General features: G+C 38.3%; 1 protein-coding gene across 1 annotated transcript in view; it reads left to right on the top strand.

Moving 5' to 3' along the window:
- The window catches only part of CABCOCO1 (ciliary associated calcium binding coiled-coil 1), a 92,581-nt gene that overhangs the window by 45,734 nt on the left and 24,216 nt on the right, over window positions 1-22,631 (top strand). Inside the window, exon 6 of the mRNA XM_044300110.1 lies at window positions 20,201-20,329. Coding sequence (XP_044156045.1) covers window positions 20,201-20,329 — 129 coding nt within the window. The remainder of the gene's footprint in view (window positions 1-20,200; window positions 20,330-22,631) is intronic.

The following is a 22,631-nucleotide window of genomic DNA, read 5'->3' as shown; positions in this document are numbered from 1 at the left end:
ACCTGAAAATGGCTGATGTTTCTCATCCAACCTGGCAGAGCTTGAGAGGATCTGCAGAGAAGAATGTTCCCAGAAAATTCCCAAATCCAGTTGTGCGAACCTTTTGGCATTATACCCAAGAAGACTAAAGGTTGTAAACTCTGCCAAAGATGATTCAATTAAGTACTGAGTAAAGGGTCGGTAATACTTATGTCAATGCAAGATTTTATTTTTTTATTTTAAATAAATTAGCAAAGATTTTGAACATTGTGTTTTCCCTTTCTCATTATGGGGTATTGAGTTCAGAACAAGGCTGCAATATAACAAAATGTGGAAAGAAAAAGTAAAAGGATCTGAAGACTTGCCGAATGCAATGTACATTTTTACAGTGAAAATCACTTTCCTGCCAAAAATCCCCTTTACTGGTATGATCAATAAGCAGCTTCTTTAAACTAGAGGCTTACAGATTCTAAACAAGAACCTGCTGGTGCATTTCATATATTTGATGTATTAGAGACATTACATATGCTTATGAATCATGTTTTCTATTCATTAGCTAATTTTGTAAAGAGTATTTATCTTTATGGAAGTGTAGATTTATGAATTATGATGGCCTTTTGCTATGAAACTTGAGAAATACAACTCATCCCTCTTTGATCAAACAAAGCAGCAGAAAATGTGCTCACAAGAACATAAGGCAATGGAGCACTTAGACAATGTTGTTTACTGTACCAGTCATTGTTGTTAGACAGGAATAAATGCCTCTAAAAAGAAAGTCTCCTGAGTGGGTTATATAAAAATGTAAATCAAGCAATAGTGTGTGTAAAATATCGCAAAAGTAATCTGGATACTGGAAAACAACACCTGCTGTTTTATTGCATATTGAACCTGAAGTAAAATAGATTAGCAGACTTTTTACAGTTTCAAACTTTTGCACTAATTGCTGCAATGGCAGATAAAACATGGTAAATACATTTATCAATTTTTTTATTAAGTTTGTTTATGATTATTTCATAAAGTATAAAAAGAAACTACACCAGATGAGGATTACCAAATGCAATAGACATAATTTACAGTCTTATTCCACCACCCCTCCCACCCAACTCATCCTGGGATAAAGAGAAGGCAAAAGGAGGAACCCATAGAGAGAGAAGAGAAAACCACGATTTCCACATCTGATTAAATCTATAATTTACCCTTATTCTGATATATAATTTTTTCTATTTTTACCATATTATAACTTTTTCCATTACATGAATAATGGTGGTTCCGTTGCTTTCCATTTTTTATTTTTTATTTTGAGTCTGGCCTGAAAAAGCCTTATATATTGCATGTGCAATGGCCGGGTTTGGGGTGGCCCCAAACCCTATGCTGGGTCCCCCGGACACTGTCAAGGTGTCACCACATGTTGCTGCTCTACGGAAGGGGTGGTAAGGTGTGGTGCACCCCAATGGGAAATAAGACCAGAGAGTCTGACTTCTCCAGTCTCCTCCTTGGCAGAAAAAGGCTTTGATACTGAGGAAAGGCCTGAGCTAGTTGTCCCTCTCTATCTCAGAAGGCTGGTACCCTGGTACAAGGCTGGAGGCCTGCAATCTGTAGCTCAGTAGTTCGGATGGCTCCTTGGTTACAGGGCTAGTGACCCATGGTCTGTGGTCAGCGTCCCCATTTCAGCATCTTCTTCTAGAAGCAAAAAGGCAGATACTTTGGAACAATAGCTTTTACTGGCTCATGTGGGTCAACAAGCTTGGTGGTTACAGCAGTCTGATAAGAGGCAGCAGGCATGCGGGCTACAGGCATATGTGAAGCAACAAGCTTATGGTTGCAAATGTATCTCTCAATGAGGGCACCGTCTTAGTCTGACTTAGTGTCCTGCAGAGGCACTCACCTTTCCCTCACTAGAAGTGAGTTTCACCTAGCTTCCCTGGGTCTTGACACTCTGGATGAAGCCTCCTCTGGCTTGGCAGCAATGAAGATGGATTCATCTGCTTATTAGCCTTGTCACATCTTATGGTGGTTCGGAATTATCTACACTGGCGCTTTTAGGTCACGCTATCTACTTTCTCTAGCTCTACAGGTCAAGATTTTTTCTTGTGACACACCCAGGTTGTGCACTATACAGACATCTCACATGCAGTGTTATGGCAGCTGGTTGCTATCTGTATCCAGACCTGGCTGCTCCATAGAGCGAGGGCTAGGAAGTCTCTGGCTGCCCTTATGGTCCAGGCTACCCACTCTACAGCAATGCTCAGCTGCTTCATTTTCCCTAACTAGCCGCTAAAGTGGTACAGCTTTTTTACTTTGTAACTTGCCTCTACTTTCCCTACTTGCTAGCTTGCCAAATGCAAGACTTGTATTGTCTAACAATTCTCTTCAGCTCTCCTACATCTGATTCTGACACAAGTCTCTGCACTCACTTCTATTTATGTCCCCTGAGGAGCGTGCTCACAAACACAAGCAGGATGCCAGTGAGAACTTCATGTTAACCTCTGTCTCAGCTCTCCCTATGCCAAGTAGCCAGATAGTTAAGCATTAAGTGTCATTAATGTACAGGGCATTGCCCACTAAGTTACAGTGTGTTTCTCACAATAGAACTTAATTTCACAAAATAAACAGTGCCATAGTTTGCAGTAACAATGAACATTCTGCCCAAACTATATGAATCCCAGTGTATCAGAATGCTGTCACTGACTACTTATGTCTTCACAGCATGGTGTATCAAATATGGGTGCAGTTACACAGCACATAAGTTATAATAGCATAGCATGCATAAACATAACATAGCTTTCATGCTGGCATTCTGAATGGAGAGAAATCCGTTCAGGATGCATCAGGATGTCTTCAGTTCCGGACCGGAACGTTTTTTTGGCCGGAGAAAATACGGCAGCATGCTCCTGAAGACTTGCCGCAAGGCCGGATCCAGAATTAATGCCCATTGAAAGGCATTGATCCAGATCCGGCCTTAAGCTAAATGTCGTTTCGGCGCATTGCCGGATCCGACGTTTAGCTTTTTCTGAATGGTTACCATGGCTGCCGGGACGCTAAAGTCCTGGCAGCCATGGTAAAGTGTAGTGGGGAGCGGGGGAGCAGTATACTTGCCATCCGTGCGGCTCCCGGGGCGCTCCAGAGTGACGTCAGGGCGCCCCAGGCGCATGGATGACGTGTTCGCATGGCACGTCATCCATGCACATGGGGCGCTCTGACGTCATTTTGGAGCTCCCCGGGAGCCGCACGGACTGTAAGTATACTGCTCCCCCGCTCCCCGCTCCTACTATGGCAACCAGGACTTTAATAGTGTCCTGGCTGCCATAGTAACACTGAAAGCAAGTGTGAAAGAGGCCTAAATTTGGGTGGTATTTGTCACATCAGAATGGTCAACGGTAAACCATAGCAATAAACTATTGAAAAGGATAAAAATTTCTTTGTAAGATATGACTATGGAATACCTGTTAAAATTTTTGTAAGAGCAGGCAAAGATTTTAAAGTTACACATCACTCAAAATCCCCCCCCCCCCCCCCCTTGCAAGTGTTGTACATTATCAACGTGCATGTCAGAAAAAACAGAGTCTGAATATGTTGCAGAATTGTGCTTGAGATCTAGCCCTAAATTTAAGAATTTGCAGTGCAAAGTGTAAAATCTGTGGTCAGACTTGGGAAAAGCTGCCTGGAAAAACCCAACATAGAACATTCAGACTTTGTTGCAAATTTCGGGGGCATGTCTGCTGCAAAAAAAAAAAAACTCCACTATTTTTTATTATTCTCTTTTGTATTTGTTAATGAAGGGTTAAGGGTCTATGAAAGGGTATAAGTCAAGTACCTGTTTTTCATTGTTATTCACCTCCTCAGGCACCAGGTCTGTCTGTGGCCCCAATCCTTGGTCCACAACTAAGAGCTAAATTGAGGGATCCAGACAACTAGGAATAGGTGTGTGGTCACTAACACTCAACAAGTACACACATCCACAGCATACACACAAATATATAGCATTTACAAACACACATATAGAGCATATACACATAGCATATACACATACAGTATACAGAGTATACAAACACACATATAGACAGCATACACACACCATCATTCACACACACACTATTTTTCAATAGTTACATGAGCTAGATTCCGAAAGCACAGAATGTGTGTTACGTAATACACTATGCCATCCACTTACATACACCACAGACATCACTAACTTAATCACAGATAGTGATCACAACGCCGTTATCACACCTTAGAATGAATTTAGACCCAAGACCAGACACAAACCCCACAGTAAATACAGACTGCGGACAACAAAATAAGGACAGTCGCTAAAATAAACACAGACTAGAACCTGTCCATGGGTTAACAGCCTATTAAAAAAAAATCTGGACAACTGATGGCCTAAATTTTTTATTGGCATACACCTGACACTACTTACAGCTTCAACATAATGCATTGAATCACACAGATCCCAAGATTAAAGAGGCTAGCCAGTGAAAAACAGAAACTGGCATCAGCTTGTTAAAAACTCCTGGTCAGTCCATTTAATTCAGACCCCTTCCTCAGAGCCCTGCTTGCAGAAAAGGTGGAACACCAGGTTTGCACAGTGCAATATACTGGGTGTAATTCTCAGTATCTGCTCTTATTGCATGGTTACAAACCATTTGTTAATTTTTTTCCTGTCCTCTGTAGTGTCTGACAGAAGAAAAAACGTAGCCCGTGATTCATTTTTTTAAGCTTCCACTAAGTGGTACTGTGCAGTGTCCATGTATACAGAATAAGAGCAGATACTGAGAATTACACCCAGTATACAGGACAGGAGAAGTGGTACTGTGCAATGTCCGTGTATACAGAATAAGAGCAGATACTGAGAATTACACCCAGTATACAGGACAGGAGAAGTGGTACTGTGCAATGTCCATGTATACAGAATAAGAGCAGATACTGAGAATTACATCCAGTATACAGGACAGGAGAAGTGGTACTGTGCAATGTTCACACACACAGAATAAGAGCAGATACTGAAAATTACACCCATTATACAGGACAGGAGAAGTGGTACTGTACAGTGTCCATGTATACAGATTAAGAGCAGATACTGAGAATTACAGCCAGTATACAGGACAGGAGAAGTGGTACTGTGCAATGTTCACACACACAGAATAAGAGCAGATACTGAAAATTACACTCAGTATACAGGACAGGAGAAGTGGTACTGTGCAGTGTCCATGTATACAGAATAAGAGCAGATACTGAAAATTACACCCAGTATACAGGACAGGAGAAGTGGTACTGTGCAATGTCCGTATATACAGAATAAGAGCAGATACTGAGAATTACTCCCAGTATACAGGGCAGGAGAAGTGGTACTGTGCAATGTTCACATATACAGGATAAGAGCAGATACTGAGAATTACAGCCAGTATACAGGGCAGGAGAAGTGGTACTGTGCAATGTTCACACACACAGAATAAGAGCAGATACAGAAAATTACACCCAGTATACAGGACAGGAGAAGTGGTACTGTGCAGTGTGCACATATACAGGATAAGAGCAGATACTGAGAATTACAGACAGTATACAGGACAGGAGAAGTGGTACTGTGCAGTGTGCACATATACAGGATAAGAGCAGATACTGAGAATTACAAACAGTATACAGGACAGGAGAAGTGGTACTGTGCAATGTTCACACACACACAGAATCAGAGCAGATACTGAAAATTACACCCAGTATACAGGACAGGAGAAGTGGTACTGTGCAGTGTCACACTCTCTCTCTCTCTCTTTCTCTCTCTAAAATGGTATTCAGGGCAATGCAGGGATGAATATTCATCCCTGCATTGCCCTGAATACCATTTTGTGACATAACTGTATTCAGGACTATGCAGGAGTGCAATGTTTGAGGCTAATTTGTTCACACGCTGCAGTCCTAGCAGAGTGCAGTCCGAGTCCACCTATTCCCTTTGCCTCAAATGGCCCCTGCCCATTTAATAATGTGTCATGATTCATTGTTGACCCCATTTCAGGATTTTAAGGGAGGGCAAATAGGAGTCTGCTTAGTTGAAGCATTTCTATCTACTTATTAGCAAGAAGTTATTTGAAAAGATCTGTGATGGTGACAGATTTGCTTTAAATCCACAACATGTTAAATGTTTTTGAATGTGCTTAGCATATTTTTAGTTTTTTACATTGTTAATAGATTGCTTGAGTTAAATAAAGTAATTAAAAGCTGTAACCCAGAATTTCTGGAAAAACAGCACAAATGGTTGATTTAATTTGGCTATCTGAGCTATTCCCAAACCCCAGTACATTGGCAGCAAACAACACGAATTTAAATGATGCTGATCCTGTCTGCACTTTCTTTATTTAAATAAAACTTCCTGCAGTGAAATACTGTTTTAATCATGCTGGCACATGAACTGTACCAGAGACAGATTGTGAGAACAAATAGAAAAGCATTCAATTCTAAACTAATATTAATGAATATGAATTAATACAAGTTCAGAGTCCCACACACCGCCTCATACTGACTCTCTTTTGTCTTAAGTGTCTGATTTTAAGCTGAATTCAAATAACAAAGAATGTGATTAAATTGTGTATTTTGTAGCAATACAATATACCTGTATTATAAAGTATTGTTTGCCAAAAAACATATTTTCAGGTCTCTTTAGCGTTTTGAAAATAGTATGAAGCCTTATGATAATATTTGTATTTTATCTGAGTTATTAAGCATTTTGCTGGCAAGTCTCAGATATTGGGGCAGATTTATTTAGGCAACTCTTTGGTGTAAAAAGTTACATATTACCAGTATATACAGTAACCTGCAATTTTTTACACCATAATTTGTGACTTCTCACCATGTTTGAAAAGTGACTGTAAAAGGGGAGAGGCATAACAGAAGGGGGCATGGCCTCCCACTGACCACCGGATTTACTATCATTTACACCAGTAGCTGGCATAATTGTACACCTGCACCATCTCCTAGCTGGCAGAGAATTCAAATTTGGTTAAGTAAGAAAGTAAGTAAGAAAAAGATGCATGACAACACAATAATTCTGAAATTGTCACAGTTCTGGTAATGCTGTAAATTTAACAGAATTTGCAGTTGACTCTGTGTCACAACCCCTAGAAGTCATTTACATGCAAAGTTATATTTTTCTAAAACTTTTTAGCTTGTTTTGCAGAAAAGTATCTGACCCAATCCATATTTCACTGACTAACATAGTAAAAGTTTTTTTTGTTGTTAAAAAAAGCATTTATCTGAAGTGGTTGGCTTTCTTTGTAGACAACATCAGCTGGGCTGGCCATATCTGGAAATGTCCTGCTCTATGTAAGGGCAGCATAATAGCTGTGGGTCTGTACTCCTAGTTGTCAAAGCGCCACAATAAAATGTTGACCTATTTCTCTTCTTGGAGCACCTATATTTATATGTAGATCAATGTTGTGCCAATTTAACTACTAGGACTATGAATCAGAAGCTGTAAAGCTATTAAGTGGACAGATCTGCTTTAATGCCATAGGACAAGGCAAATGAACATAATCATTTTTGAATAGGTTCTCCACTTATATGGGATGTCTACATTATTTCCCTTGAGAATAAAGTAATCACAGGGCACCCTGCTGCTAGAACACAAAGTACCTGTGGGAAAATCCAATAATTTTAAAATATTCCTGTAGTGCCACTGCAAGACAAATGAAGCAGTACATGGTGTGCCCACTGAACTCAGTTGCTTGTACATTTCTTGCACAGACATGTTGGATCCTCCAGAGCAGGGTTGCCAACTGATTGTAAATTCACAGACAGTCCTTAAAGGGAACCTGTCACCGGGATTTTGGGTATAGAACTGAGGACATGGGTTGCTAGATGGCCGCTAGCACATCCGCAATATCCAGTCCCCATAGCTCTGTGTCCTTTTATTGTGTAAAAAAAACGATTTGATACATATGCAAATTAACATAAAAGAGTCATATCTTACTTGTGTGACCAGAGAAGAGTCATATTTTCAAGCTCTGACTCATCTCAGGTTAATTTGCATATATATTAAATCGGTTTTTATACACAATAAAAGCACACAGAGCTATGGGGACTGGATATTACAGATGTGCTAGCGGCGATCTAGCAACCCATGTCCTCAGCTCTATACCCAAAATCCAGGTGACAGGTTCCCTTTAAAGAGAACCTTTCATCGGTCCAAACATTGTGAACTGAGGTGCCGCTCCGTTCTCCCTCTATGCCCTCCGGTATGTTCGGGGACTTGGTTATAGTAGGAGGAGACTGCCCTTGTTCTCCTGGGCGTCTCTTTTTCCTAGGCTGTAGCGCTGGCCAATCGCAGTGCAGAGCTCACAGCCTGGGAGAAAAAACCTCCCAGAGCTCTGCGCTGCGATGGGCCAGCACTACAGCCTGGGAGAAGGAAATGCCCAGGAGAACAAGGGCAGTCTCCTACTACTATAACCAAGTCCCCTAAGTCTCCGCCTACTATAACCAAGTGACCGAAGATACCGGAGGGCATAGCAGGAGAACAGAGCGGCGCCCAGGGATAATAGTAAGCGCAGTGAGATCCCTGGGCGCCGCTGTACAGCTTATGACACTTAGTTCGCAATGTTTGGACCGATAAAAGGTCCTCTATAAAAAATAGATTCCATCCATAGTGTCCATCAGAAAAAACCTTGTCCATGATTTTTGTTGTTGTATGCACTGTACATGAACAAACAGCTTTGACCTCCACCCATATTATCTTCTATGAATTATCAGAATTAGTTGCACATTTGCACGACTGATGAAGAGCATCTAATAGAATATACAAGCAATTGTATTTTTCGCACAGTAATTCTTATAACATGATTTAAAGACCTTTGCATTCACACAATTTTACTAGACCAGAAAAGGACAAAAAAATCACCAGTAAGAGAGGGCAGTGATTAAACTCTCATGGGTGGGACACCCTCATTAAACATTTACAGTCGTGGCCAAAAGTTTTGAGAATTACATAAATATTGGAAAAGTTGCTGCTTAAGTTTTTATAATAGCAATTTGCATATACTCCAGAATGTTATGAAGAGTGATCAGATGAATTGCATAGTCCTTCTTTGCCATGAAAATTAACTTAATCCCCCCAAAAAACCTTCCACTGCATTTCATTGCTGTCATTAAAGGACCTGCTGAGATAATTTCAGTAATCGTCTTGTTAATTCAGGTGAGAATGTTGACGAGCACAAGGCTGGAGATCATTATGTGAGGCTGATTGGGTTAAAATGGCAGACTTGACCTGTTAAAAGGAGGGTGATGCTTGAAATCATTGTTCTTCCATTGTTAACCATGGTGACCTGAAAAGAAACGTGTGCAGCCATCATTGCGTTGCATAAAAATGGCTTCACAGGCAAGGATATTGTGGCTACTAAGATTGCACCTCAATCAACAATTTATAGGATCATCAAGAACTTCAAGGAAAGAGGTTCAATTCTTGTTAAGAAGGCTTCAGGGCATCCAAGAAAGTCCAGTAAGCGCCAGGATCGTCCCCTAAAAAGGATTCAGCTGCGGGATCGGAGTGCCACCGGTGCAGAGCTTGCTCAGGAATGGCAGCAGGCAGGTGTGAGCGCATCTGCATGCACAGTGAGGCAAAGACTTTTGGAAGATGGCCTGGTGTCAAGAAGGGCAGCAAAGAAGCCACTTCTCTCAAAAAAAAAACATCGGGGCATCAGAAAAAAGGCTTGTCCGGAGAAGAAAAGGTGAGCGCTACCATCAATCCTGTGTCATGCCAACAGTAAAGCATCCTGAGACCATTCATGTGTGGGGTTGCTTCTCATCCAAGGGAGTGGGCTCACTCACAATTTTGCCCAAAAACACAGCCATGAATAAAGAATGGTACCAAAACACCCTCCGTCAGCAACTTCTTCCAACAATCCAACAACAGTTTGGTGAAGAACAATGCATTTTCCAGCACGATGGAGCACCGTGCCTTAAGGTAAAAGGGATAACTAAGTGGCTCGGGGACCAAAACGTTGACATTTTGGGTCCATGGCCTGGAAACTCCCCAGATCTTAATCCCATTGAGAACTTGTGATCAATCCTCAAGAGGCGGGTGGACAAACAAAAACCCACTAATTCTGACAAACTCCAAGAAGTTGATTGAGAGCATGCCCAGTCGAATTGCAGAGGTCCTGAAAAAAAGGCCCAACACTATAAATACTAACTCTTTGCATAAATGTCATGTAATTGTCGATAAAAGCCTTTGAAACAACTGAAACAAAGATCTAAAAGCAGTTTAGCAGCAAACTTTGTGAAAACAAATATTTGTGTCATTCTCAAATATTCTGTGGAGGCTCCAATCCCTGTTTTGGTTCACAATCACTGATGGAAATCACTGACTAAAACTCTGATGTGTGAATGAGACATAACCCTGGTATCTTAATTAATCTTGGGAATTGAGGTCTTTTGAGTTAGGTTGAATTTATTTTGGAGTGTGGCTTATATAAATGGGTTAGGTATACATGATTTTTGGTTCAGTTGTCCAGCAAAAAGTAAAAGAGGAGGTTGCCCTAAAAGGAAGCGCCCTCACGGTTACCTAAGAATTTCCACCAAAAATGTATATTTGAAAACTAGTTTTCTTACTGGAACAATACTTTTATTTTTTCTATTAAAATATCAGTACACAGTAAACAATAGCAACGCTCAGAACTTGGCAGGACGCCTTGATCCTTCTCAGACTCCAGTTCAGTAGTGATTCTGCTTTGAGCTATAGACCCTAGTAGTATAACAGACTATTTGTAAAGAATGTGCTGCCTAACAACCTAACTGAAATAACAGTGGGGCAGATTTACTATTGAAAATAGGCTTTGTATCACATTTCCCAACAGTTTTACACAAAGTATTTTATGCCCCGTTCCATAAGGGAGTCTGACTTTACAAGAAAGAGGAGTAGCTTCACTGGGAAGGAGGCATGACCTCAATGCAATTCGGTGCGGCAATAGGTATAGGTATGAAATTAGTCTGGACAGTTTTTTTTTGTGCATTGACACATTTTTTTCATGCAAGGACATGTTTTTAGCACATTGTATTTTTGCCACACAGACAAAGCTCTGGCACAAGGACAGATTTTTGGCGCATGGATGGAATTCCAATGTAACTCTGGCACAGGATTTACAATACTCCAAATTTATCAAGGTCCATGTGCCAAAATAGTACATTTGACTAATATTTAAGGGGTTGTGCCATAAACTACTTTTTCCACTAAAGTGCATTTTCATTAATTACCCTAGCTTTTCTTTTTGGACAGTTTATTAATTTTTTCTTCAAATTTACCTCATTTGCAGTTTTCTCTTACCCCCATGCTTGAATCATACTTAATGGTTTGTCATGTGTCTGCTATCCCATCATACCTTAGAGCAGTGAGATGTGTCCTGACATCAGCATATCATATGACACTTAACCATGCCTCTTGTTCTTACCAGCAACGCTGCCTACATCCTACATTACAAGGCTGCCATGCAGGTCATAACCTACAGTAACTGAATACCAAAACAGATTTGTCACAGGGTGCAATAGTAGGCAGTTTTGATAAATGGTGATATTGGTAAAAGTGATATTAAAGTGAGACCTTTTGAATAGGATACATTTATATTAGTGGAACAACCCCTTTAAGACTGTGATTTACTTTCCTAGTGTAAAGTGTGACATTATTAGTAAATCTGCCCCATTTCCATATTGAAGGGACAGTGAGACATCTCACTGTCCATCTCAAAGCTGGGTTTGCACCATGTTGATGTTAAAGAGAGAGAGAAAAGCATGTAAGCGGCATTCACCTGATACCATTCTTCATCTCAGTCTGCACTATTAATTAGATTTTTCTTAAAATACAGTGCCTTGAAAAAGTATTCACCCCCTTGACTTTTTTCATATTTTGTTACATTACAGCCTTAAGTTCAATGTTTTGTTAATCAGAATTTTATGTGATGGATCAGAACACAATAGTCTAAGTTGGTGAAGTGAAATGAGAAAAAGATATAAATAAAACTATTGTTTAGAAATAGAAAATTGGCATGTGCGTATGTATTCACCCCCTTTGTTAGAAAGCCCAAAAAAGCTCTGGTGCAATCAATTACCTTCAGAAGTCACATAATTTGTGAAATGATGTCCACCTGTGTGCAATCTAAGTGTCACAAGATCTGTCATTACATATATAGACATTTTTTTAAAGGCTGCAACACCTAAGCAATCACTAACCAAACACTGACATGAAGACCAAGGAACTCTCCAAACGAGTAAGGGACAATGTTGTTGAGAAGTACAAGTCAGGGTTAGGTTATAAAAGAAAATATCCAAATCTTAGATGATCCCCAGGAGCATCATCAAATCTATCATTACAAAATGTAAAGAACATGGCACATCAGCTAACCTGCAAAGAGACGGCCGCACACCAAAACTCACGGACCGGGCAAGAAGGGCATTCATCTGAGAGGCAGCGCAGAGACCTAAGCTAGCCCTGGAGGAGCTGCAGAGTTCCATAGCAGAGACTGGAGTATCTGTACATAGGACAACAATCAGCCGTATGCTCCATAGAGTTGGGCTTTATGGCAGAGTTGCCAGAAGAAAGCCATTACTTTCAGTTAAAAACAAAAAGGCACGTTGTGAGTTTGCGAAAAGGCATGTGGGAGACTCCCAAAATGTATGGAGGAAGGTACTCTGGTCTGATGAGACTAAAATTTAACTTTTCGGCCATCAAAGAAAACGCTATGTCTGGTGCAAACCCAACACATCACTTCACCCAAAGAACACTATCCCCACAGTGAAACATAGTGGTGGCAGCATCCTGCTGTAGGGATTTTTTTCAGCAGCCGGGACTGTGAAACTGGTCAGAGTTGAGGGAAAGGTGAATGGTGCTGAAAGCAGGGATATTCTTGAGCAAAACCTGTACCACTCTGTGCGTGATTTGAGGCTAGGACAGAGGTTCACCTTTCAGCAGGACTATAAACACACTGCTAAAGCAACACTTGAGTAGTTTAAGGGGAATAAACTTGTAAGGTAAACCAGCTCACCTGCTGTATAGATTACAGTCCCTGGGTGCACAGGAATCCATGGTGAGACCTCTTGAGACAGGAGAAAAAAGGAAAAAGCAATCCAAAGCAATTTTGAGCCGTCGATTCCTTTATTGCGGTGATTATTATTCGTACAGTAGTGCAACCTCCATTAGTGTAATTCGCAGTCTACGCTTTTCGAACTCTCCGGTTCTTATTCATGACTCCATGTAAGACTCCGATCCGTGGAAGTATATATAGGCACCTGGAGGAAAGGTTCCTCCCCTAAATGGGGGGAGACAAGTCAGGTGCCCAAGTATTCAAGCTGGATCAGAAGTCCACATGGTGACTGAAGCCTCTTAACATGTGATAAACTACACCCATGATTTTAATAGTGAAAGTGTATCAAACACAAAAAAATGCATATATGCTTGTATGCATATTAACAATGAAATCTATAATATCGGTGAACTGATTTAAGCCGTGTGCCAATTCAGTAGTCCGAGAGACTGTGTCATGTGTACAAAGCCTAATGTGAGGCAACCAAAAAAAGGGAAAAACAACGAAGAATAGTGACATCAACGTAATTCTATAGCACTTGAAAACAAGAGAGTTAGAGTTAGTAGAAGTGCATCAATTCCTTCTTATAATTTAAGCCTCTGGGATATCTGTTTTTTAATTGAAAAAAATACAGTATGCCTCTCTTTGCAGTAGTATTCTTTTGATACCGCCACCTCTTGGGGGAGAGGTCACTTTTTCTATCCCAAAAGCACTAAAGGTACGTGCACTTCTATTATGTCTCTCTACAAAATGTTTGGCAGCTCCTGAAATATTGACACAACATGCATTACTTATATAGTTTAAATGTTCTGTTTTTAAATTTGCGTGTGGTGCTACCCACATATGAAAGATCACATTGAGTGCATCTAATGATATAAATAACATTTGAGCTATTGCAATTTATATAAGATTTTATCGTAAAGTCTGAACTGTGTTCTGAGTCACTAAAGGTTTTTGTGGGTGTGGTATACCTGCATGTCTTGCACGGATGGCCCCCACAACGTGCAAAGCCTGTATATCTTAACCAAGTGTGAACACTAGCCTTAGAACTGGAAGAAACAGAAGCTAAAGTGGAAGAACGTCTCGGTATTACCCTTCAACCCTCACTAAGGAGACTGCACAGGGCATCGTCCTCATAAAGGATGGAAATACTGCCCTGAACAATCTTCCTAATAGCTTCAAATTGCCTGCTATATGTTAGCGTTAACATGGGCACCTAAGTTGTCTCCCCCCATTTAGGGGAGGAACCTTTCCTCCAGGTGCCTATATATACTTTAACGGATCAGAGTCTTATATGGAGTCATGAATAAGAACCGGAGAGTTCGAAGCGCGTAGACTGTGAATTACACTAATGGAGGTTGCACTACTGTACAAATAACTTATCACCACAATAAAGGAACCGACGGCTCAAAATTGCTTTGGAGTGCAGCATTGCTTTTTCCTTTTTTCTCCTGGTTTAAGGGGAAACCTGTAAATGTGTTGGAATGACCTAGTCAAAGCCCAGATCTCAATCCAATAGAAAATCTGTGGTTAAACTTAAAGATTGCTGTTCACAAGCGCAAACCATCCAACTTGAAGGAGCTGGAGAAGTTCCGCAAGGAGGAATGGGCAAAAACTTATCCAAAGCAACTTGGAGCTGTGATTGCCGCAAAAGGTGGCTCTATAAAGTATTGACTTTAGGGGGGTCAATAGTTCTGCACATTGACTTTTTCAGTTATTTTGTCCTATTTGTTGTTTGTTTCACAAAAAAAATAAAAATCTTCAAAGTTGTGGGCATGTTCTGTAAATTAAATGATGCAAATCCTCAAACAATCCATGTTAATTCCAGGTTGTGAGTCACCAAAATACGAAAAAAGTCAAGGGGGGGTGAATACTTTTGCAAGGCACTGTAGATTATAATAATTATAATAATAATAATTGATATAGTTATATATTACATTTTTTGTTTTTATTATGACAATCTCCCTTCTTAACAGAATTGTTTTTTTATTTTTTTATCATTAATTAATAATTACCAACATTTTTATTCTATAAGAAACATCCAATCTACTTTTCCAGCTGAACAAATTATGTTAAATCCCATATTAGTATTTGCTGGAGGAACCGTAATCCAGAATTAATTTTATAATGCTTTAAATAACAGTAATTTTCCACTATGTACATATAATGAACAGTGCTGGCATTTTACACAAAGCTAATTTCTGATAATACTGTGCCAGGGGAAACGAAAATCTTTACAGTATATGAGTAACTTTATGCAAAGTCATTTCTTCCTACAGCAATCACATCTGTAGATTTCATTCATTATGCAGTCATCAATCAGCTCATTTTCCTGTTCTGATCTTCCAAAATAATTCTTCTTGCTCTTACATTATTTATTATGTGGTTTGGTCATAAAGCAGAATAGTTATCTGCAGCAATGCAAACAGCAAAAATACTGAAACACAAAATACTGGATATGAATCGTATGCTTCAGTTATATTTAAGTTAAATATATTTTGGATTTGTGACAATATTACTCTTTAGTAAATGTAATAATCAATTATTACATAATTATAATCCATTAATCTATTAAAAAGATGAAATTGATGACAGCTAATTAAAACATGCAAAGCAGACATGGTCTAAAATTTACATAAATGGAGGGCACACAACTTTCATGGGACTTCATTTTATTTAATTGGTTTCATATTTAACCTTCACGTTTCAATGATTCTTTTTCTTAGATTCGGTCTGGAAAAGCAGTTACTTCTAAAGACAGATGCACATGCTTTTAAAAACTGAAACTCCAATTGGGAGCCATAAAAAAAATAAAAGTAGCTAATCATAGGGTTTACCAGGCCCAGGAGTCAGAGACTATATGTAGTTACTAAGATTAGCCAAAGTGGACGGTTTTAACAGTCCATTTTTCATGCTGAATACTTTCCCTTTTGACTCCACTAGTTGGTCTAAACTGTCTGAGATATGTTGATAGAAGTCACCTGGTGAGGGATTGTGTCTATACCTTATTTTCTGTTCTTGTTGCCCGCATATATAGTTAATTTAGCTAAATTAACAATGCAAGAATGTTTTGATGTAACAATTTGAAAGCATGCATAGGGCAACCACATTTTATGGAGCATGACTAATTTATGAGACAGGCAAGCCTCGTGCCTGAGATGGCCATATAGGTCACTGTCTAGGGTACCACATGGTTGACAGTTTCCTTTACATTTGTTCCTAACTCTAATTAGAAAGTTGTGGCTGATAATGTTGTATGACTAGAGATAAGTCAATTTCTTAAAATTTGACCTGGCCTCGGACACCCGATTGAGGTGGGAACAGGGCACTTTATAAATGGAATGTATTATTTGTTTTTATGTTTTTATTATAATTTTTGCTATTTTTCTTACCGGCAGAGGGAACATTTATTGTCTGAAAAGATCTTCGTAGTGGGACCCCGAATAACTAGTATTGTGGGTGAGAGAGACTGGCATTCTCTCGCCAAAACTGAATTTTATTAACAGACATTCCATAACAAATTATGTCCAACATTAGCATATTAAAAGTGGTCAGAAGTAGCTGTTATTGATTTTTCACACAATTTCATCAAATTTATGTGTGAGTTTAGGAAGTTGTTAGTTATAAGTTGTATTATTTTTCACAATAATAAAATCTAGGCTAATAATAAAATACCCAATAATAAAAGACATGCTAATATAAATGTTTGCATAAAAATGTTTCACGTAGTTTAATATAACAGATTGATGGTGGGTTGATGGAGGAGAAATGTATGGATTACAGAAGTCATGTGAAATGCTTCAAAACAAAGAGATTGTCTTAGATTGTAAAACCTTCAGGTAATGTGATGGATGTCTTAAATGTCTGACCCTTGTAGCACATGTGGTAAATATGAGGGTTTTAGTATTAAAATTCTAGTTGCTATTTCAGATGTTTCATGTGGGAAAGCAGCTGACTGGAGAAACTAAGTTCACACATTGTCTAAGTCTCTCTCTTTATATTATGTAATCTTTCATAAATAATTTAGATAGGACCAGTAGACTGAATAGTCTAAATGCAGGTCAGATTGGTGATATTGAAGTGGGCACCTTTTAGACATCACACAATATTTACATAGATTTTTTTTGCAAATTATTAATAAAACATGAAAAGATAATTATTTTACAATTTTTTAAGCCAATGTGTAAGATGTAATTAAGTAAATACTTAAAAGGGTTTACCATGATTTTACATTGGTGGCTTATATTTAAGATACGCTTTTAATGTGAGTTGAGGATAAGCAGAACATATGAGCAGTGGTTCTCTTCCCCACCACTGTGCAAATCACATAGCAACACACACCCTTGCATCTGTGTCTGTGGAGTGGTATAGTTTATGTGTTACTGTCGCTTTATTCACTCTCAGTGGTCAGATCTCTACCAATCAGTAGTGTTGAGTGCGAATATTCGAATAGCGAATTTTTTTCTCGAATATCGCAACTTCGAGATTTCGCGAATATCTAGAATATAGTTCTATATATTCGCAAAATCGAATATTCGTTTTTGTTTTTTAATTGTTCTATTTTTTTCTTTCCCACTTCCCTAAAGTTGTTTTTACCTGTCCTTTGGATTCCTGGCTTCCTAGCTGCTCCAGTCAGTGCCCGTTGCCACTTCTGCCGACTTCCGTGCTCATGGAACGTCCCCATCACCATGGGAACGTCTCCATATACTAGAATGTACTGTCGGATTTGAGAATTACATTGAAATCGCAATTCGATTAATTCAAGTTATAATAATCGAATTGCGATTTCAACCTAACACTGCTATATTCCATATTCGGTAATTCTAGCCTAATATGGAATATAGCAGTGCTAAGTTGAAATAGCAATCCGATTAATTCAAGTTATAATAATCAAATTGCGATTTCAACTTTTTACGTATATTCTTAATATTGCCCTAACTTCATCTTTTAGAATATTCGTAATATTCTAAAAGACGAAGTTAGAGCAATATAACGAATATTCTAAAAGACGAAGTTAGAGCAATATTACGAATATTCTAAAAGACGAAGTTAGAGCAATATTACGAATATTCGTAAAATACACATATAGATTGTAATTTAGCTAATATACTGCTATAGTAATTTTTTTAATAGTGTACATATTTTACAAAACTTAAGTTCAGAAGAGGCAAAAAAAATTTGAGAAAAAAAAGGATTATAGCACTATATTAGCTAAATTACAATCTATATGTGTATTTTACGAAATTTTCGTAATATTGCTCTAATTTCGTCTTTTAGAATATTCGTTATATTCTAAAAGACGAAGTTAGAGCAATATTACGAAATTTCGTAGAATACACATATTAGCCTAGCCATAGTCAATTAGTCATAGGAACGTTGCCTTATACCAGTGGTGGCGAACCTATGGCACGGGTGCCAGAGGTGGCACTCAGAGCCCTCTCTGTGGGCACCCACTCCCTGGTATGGTGTACCAGTATGCCTTAGACTTTTCCTGCCATTCATCAGCGCAGGGCTCACTATGAACAGCACAGGCAGCGCACTGAATGTAGGCAGGCTATTACAGCTACATGAAAAAAGTACATGGAAGATATACTATATTGGCATTCAGGTTAAAGTGCGTGTTGGCACTTTGAGATAAATAAGTGTGTTTTGGGTTGCAGTTTGGGCACTCGGTCTGTAAAAGGTTCGCCATAACTGCCTTATACTATCAAAAGAAAAATCGCAATACGCAATTAATTAAATTGCATATTATTCACGATAATTGGAATAATTACGAATATTCGATTTCGACGAATATAACACTAATATTCAATCGAATATTTATACGTATTTGATTGCTTCTTATGAGGTCTTATAGTAGAACAATCAACAGTATTGTATCTCCATAGGAGAATGAATATCGAGCAGTGTGACCTGTTACACAGCAAACTCAGCATTTGCTAAAATGATTCCTGCCAAAGGAAGAATTGGTCCAAAGGTTGCATACTTGTGAAATTTTAGTCCATTCTAACAAATTGCGGTACAAGACTGATTCAAGGGCATGCTACAGATTTGCAAATCTTGTGTAGTTGCAGTGACTTTCCACCACTCATATACTGTACATGGACATACAGTAGACACTCCAGTTCTCAAACAGTATACAAGTAGGTCATCACAGATAAATTACCAAAATATTAAAACAGTGATAAAAACAGAAGCCTTTAAAATCTTTTGATTTTAGCGGGTATTTGGCTGTTTGTTAATGAGTAATAAAATTTCGGAATTGTTTGTTGCTTTGGTTTTCAAACAAACTAAGAAGCAACATACCTTGGCCTCTATCCAGAAATTTAAGTAAAATAGCAGCTTTTCAGTGTTTTTCTTTAGACTGATGTTGTAGCTATAAAAGTACATATTGTAGAGTAGAGGATAAAGGGCATAGTCAAGGATCAAAAGAACTCAGCAGAGACACAATAAATCACAGAATCAAGTTTCTTTCATACTGTGTGTTTTTTCTGCCTTATAAGACAAAATGTTCTTTTTGTTTCTCTTAGATACCACTGCTGCTCTAAGAGAAAATTAAGATGTTTGTAGATTATCAGAACCATTTTTTCAATGTGTTTTCTACAGTAAAAGGCAATTAATGCAACCGATGTAGTACATTATGTTCCTGAGTGAAAGCAGGCATTACCATACTTTCTGTTTAATCTGACTGAAAATGTATTTTCTAAAAATATTTATTTGCATTAAATTACAGGTTTAGCTATAATGAATTTTCTAAAAGTTATCATTTTGAGAGAATCTTGGAAATATATTTCTGATTCAAAACATATCAGGGCAAGAGCTACATAGAATTTCATGCTCTTAGGAGACGCTCTCAATGTGATTGTGCCTATAATTCGATGTATTTTTGGTGCAAAATATCGCATCAAAATGGTATACCTAATGTTGAAGCAAATGTGGCAAAAAAAATAATCACCACCCCTTGCTCAACAGAAAGAAAAAAAGTGGTGCTTAGGAAAAAAGGGGAAGATACAAGGGATAATGGCTAAGTGTTGTTTTGTCAGATGGAGGCAGTATTGGAACAATAGCTAAGGGGGGAATCTTAATTAATATAATAGCTAAACAAACTATATGTGTATTGATCAGAGTAAATTACAATCTGTTAAATGAATTGTCTTCTTCTGCAGCAAATAATAGAGATTGCTAAACCAGCACAAGCACCTTTCCCAGTACCACTTGAAGAAGGGATACCCTGTGAAATATATTCCAAATTCCTATCACCACCAGTTCCTAAAGAAGACACAGAACCAGTTGAGGTATGCTTTATTTGTGTTACTTGTGTTACCTATGAGAGGTCTATCGTATATCTGTAAAGCAAAGTGTTTTGAACTTGGGAGGGTGTTTTCCAATAACATTATGTTCTAATACAAAGTTTACAAGATCTCTGTACATATGCTTTTGGGATATCAGATGAATAGTGGACTTGGGTTGCCCATTCTTCATATATACTGAACCAATGAAAGTGCAATTTTAGAGGAGTCTACCCATCATATCAAGTGATGGCATACCAATACCATATCCCATTATGTATTAATCATGGGGGCCTGACTGCTGGGTTCTACATTGACCCTTAGAATGAAGACTTAGTGATGGAGCTGCTTCACCATGTTTCCCTGCATACATGCCCCTTTTACTTCAATGCTGATGTGTGTCAGTTTGCTGCACATTGGTACCTAGGATGATGCCATTAAATTGTGTGATGTCAATTCATATTCATATACTTCCAAAAATATTTTATGTATCAATAGTACAAGAAGAATAAACAGAAAGAAGAAACTTTGTAATATATCTTATTACAGGAAAATGCCTTTTTTTTCCACTTATAAAATGCTTCTTCTCCATCCTGCCTCCTGCACTGATAATTTACTCTCAATTCACTGGTAAAATCTGTCATTAGAGAGGCACAGGTACGGTGGGACTGAGGACAAGTGAGTGTTTTTTTGTTTTGTTTTTTAAAGGGCCACAATCTAGGAACATTAGGGTTGTCAGCTCCTAGGCCGGACAACCCCATAAAATGTTAATTTATGTGTGAGTCTTTCATTCACTGAGACTTAATGTAATCACTTAGGATTTCATATGTTTAAAATAAATGAAAGAAAAGAATAAGTGAATCAAATCTTCTATAATATACAGCTTAAATCCTAATTATTCTCTGAGTTGCAGCACAGCGCTACAGCAGATAGAATTTTACAGTGTGTCAAATGGTGTAATTATTCAGGCAACCTTTATTACCCCCAATTTAGATGTCTTTTCTTTATATTTCATGAATGGACTTTTATGTGATAAAGGTTAACACCGACAGAATAAGACAGAAATACAAAGGAAATTACTGACATGTCAGTTATGAGTGTAAAAATAATCATAATACATCTGCAGGCATTTGGCTTATTTAATACAAATGTGTATATTATGTATACAAATGCAGTCAAGTAAAAAAAAAATTTTTTATGGAAGATAAAGTGAAGTGAATAGTTGCTATCGGCTGAGGAATGTTTATTTAAAGGGACATTCTTTACATGTTAGAAAGTTCCCTTGACAATGAGCTGATCATAAAGTGATCCCCCACGGATTTAGTTGTAATCTGTGAGGAAACCTTGAAGTAGGTGTTCAATATTCCTGCACTGCCACCACAGGGGAAATTTATGCAATACCATTCGCATCAATGGGCTGTGTGTGTAATGCTATTAATTTCATTCTTCAGTCTCCTGTCTACCTCATAGGTATAATAAGTTGTGCTGCACAAGGTGTCATCTTGCCCACACATCAAAAACCATAACTAAATGCATGTGGTTCAATTAAAGAGACTATTTTAGAAGCAATTTCTACAACACTTTCCGCAGAAAACCATGAGGGTAGATAGGAAGAGATTTCAAGTCAGATTTCTGTTCATAAAAATATTTGTTACAGAGATCCGCTCACTCCTACTCCCCCAAGGCAGGTGCACCAAACACGTTTGAGACACCCCTCAAAAATAGATTGAAAATATAGAATGAAAAGTGTGAATGGGCACTCGTATACGGAAAATATGGGACAAAATTTATTTATTGGGTTATCAAATAAAATAGATATTAATATACTAAAAAACAACCATAAAAACAGCTATAAGATAAAAGGTCAGATATATACCAGAGAAGCAATGCTGTTTGGGCGAAGGTCACAAATACGAAAAACCTCACTGTGTTGATCCCCAATATAATTAAGAAAGGGGGGGGAGGATGTATTGAATAAGTCGCCTTCGCCAACTCAGCAGTATGTTACTAGTCGATATTCTCGAATATATATCACCAATGCACACGCTAAAAACGTATTAAACAATATATTAGACTATATAGTTTAGTCCCATGTTCATTGAGAAAAAACAAATGAGTATTTGGTAGCCGCTTGTTTGATATAATGTGATAAATATCAGATAAGGTGCTTCACGTAGGTGGCTTCTCACATTCAGCTAATAGTTCTTATTAAGTATATCCAGTCTCTGCAATATTAGCAGAACAGTATTAAGGTTCAGTCCACTCTGTTAAATGGCTGGAGATAGCTGTAATGTATAGCTGGGTGCTT

Source organism: Bufo gargarizans, chromosome 6, assembly GCF_014858855.1.
Source record: "Bufo gargarizans isolate SCDJY-AF-19 chromosome 6, ASM1485885v1, whole genome shotgun sequence".
Classification (NCBI taxonomy): Eukaryota; Metazoa; Chordata; class Amphibia; order Anura; family Bufonidae; genus Bufo; species Bufo gargarizans.
This window is presented reverse-complemented; position numbering and strand designations above follow the sequence as displayed.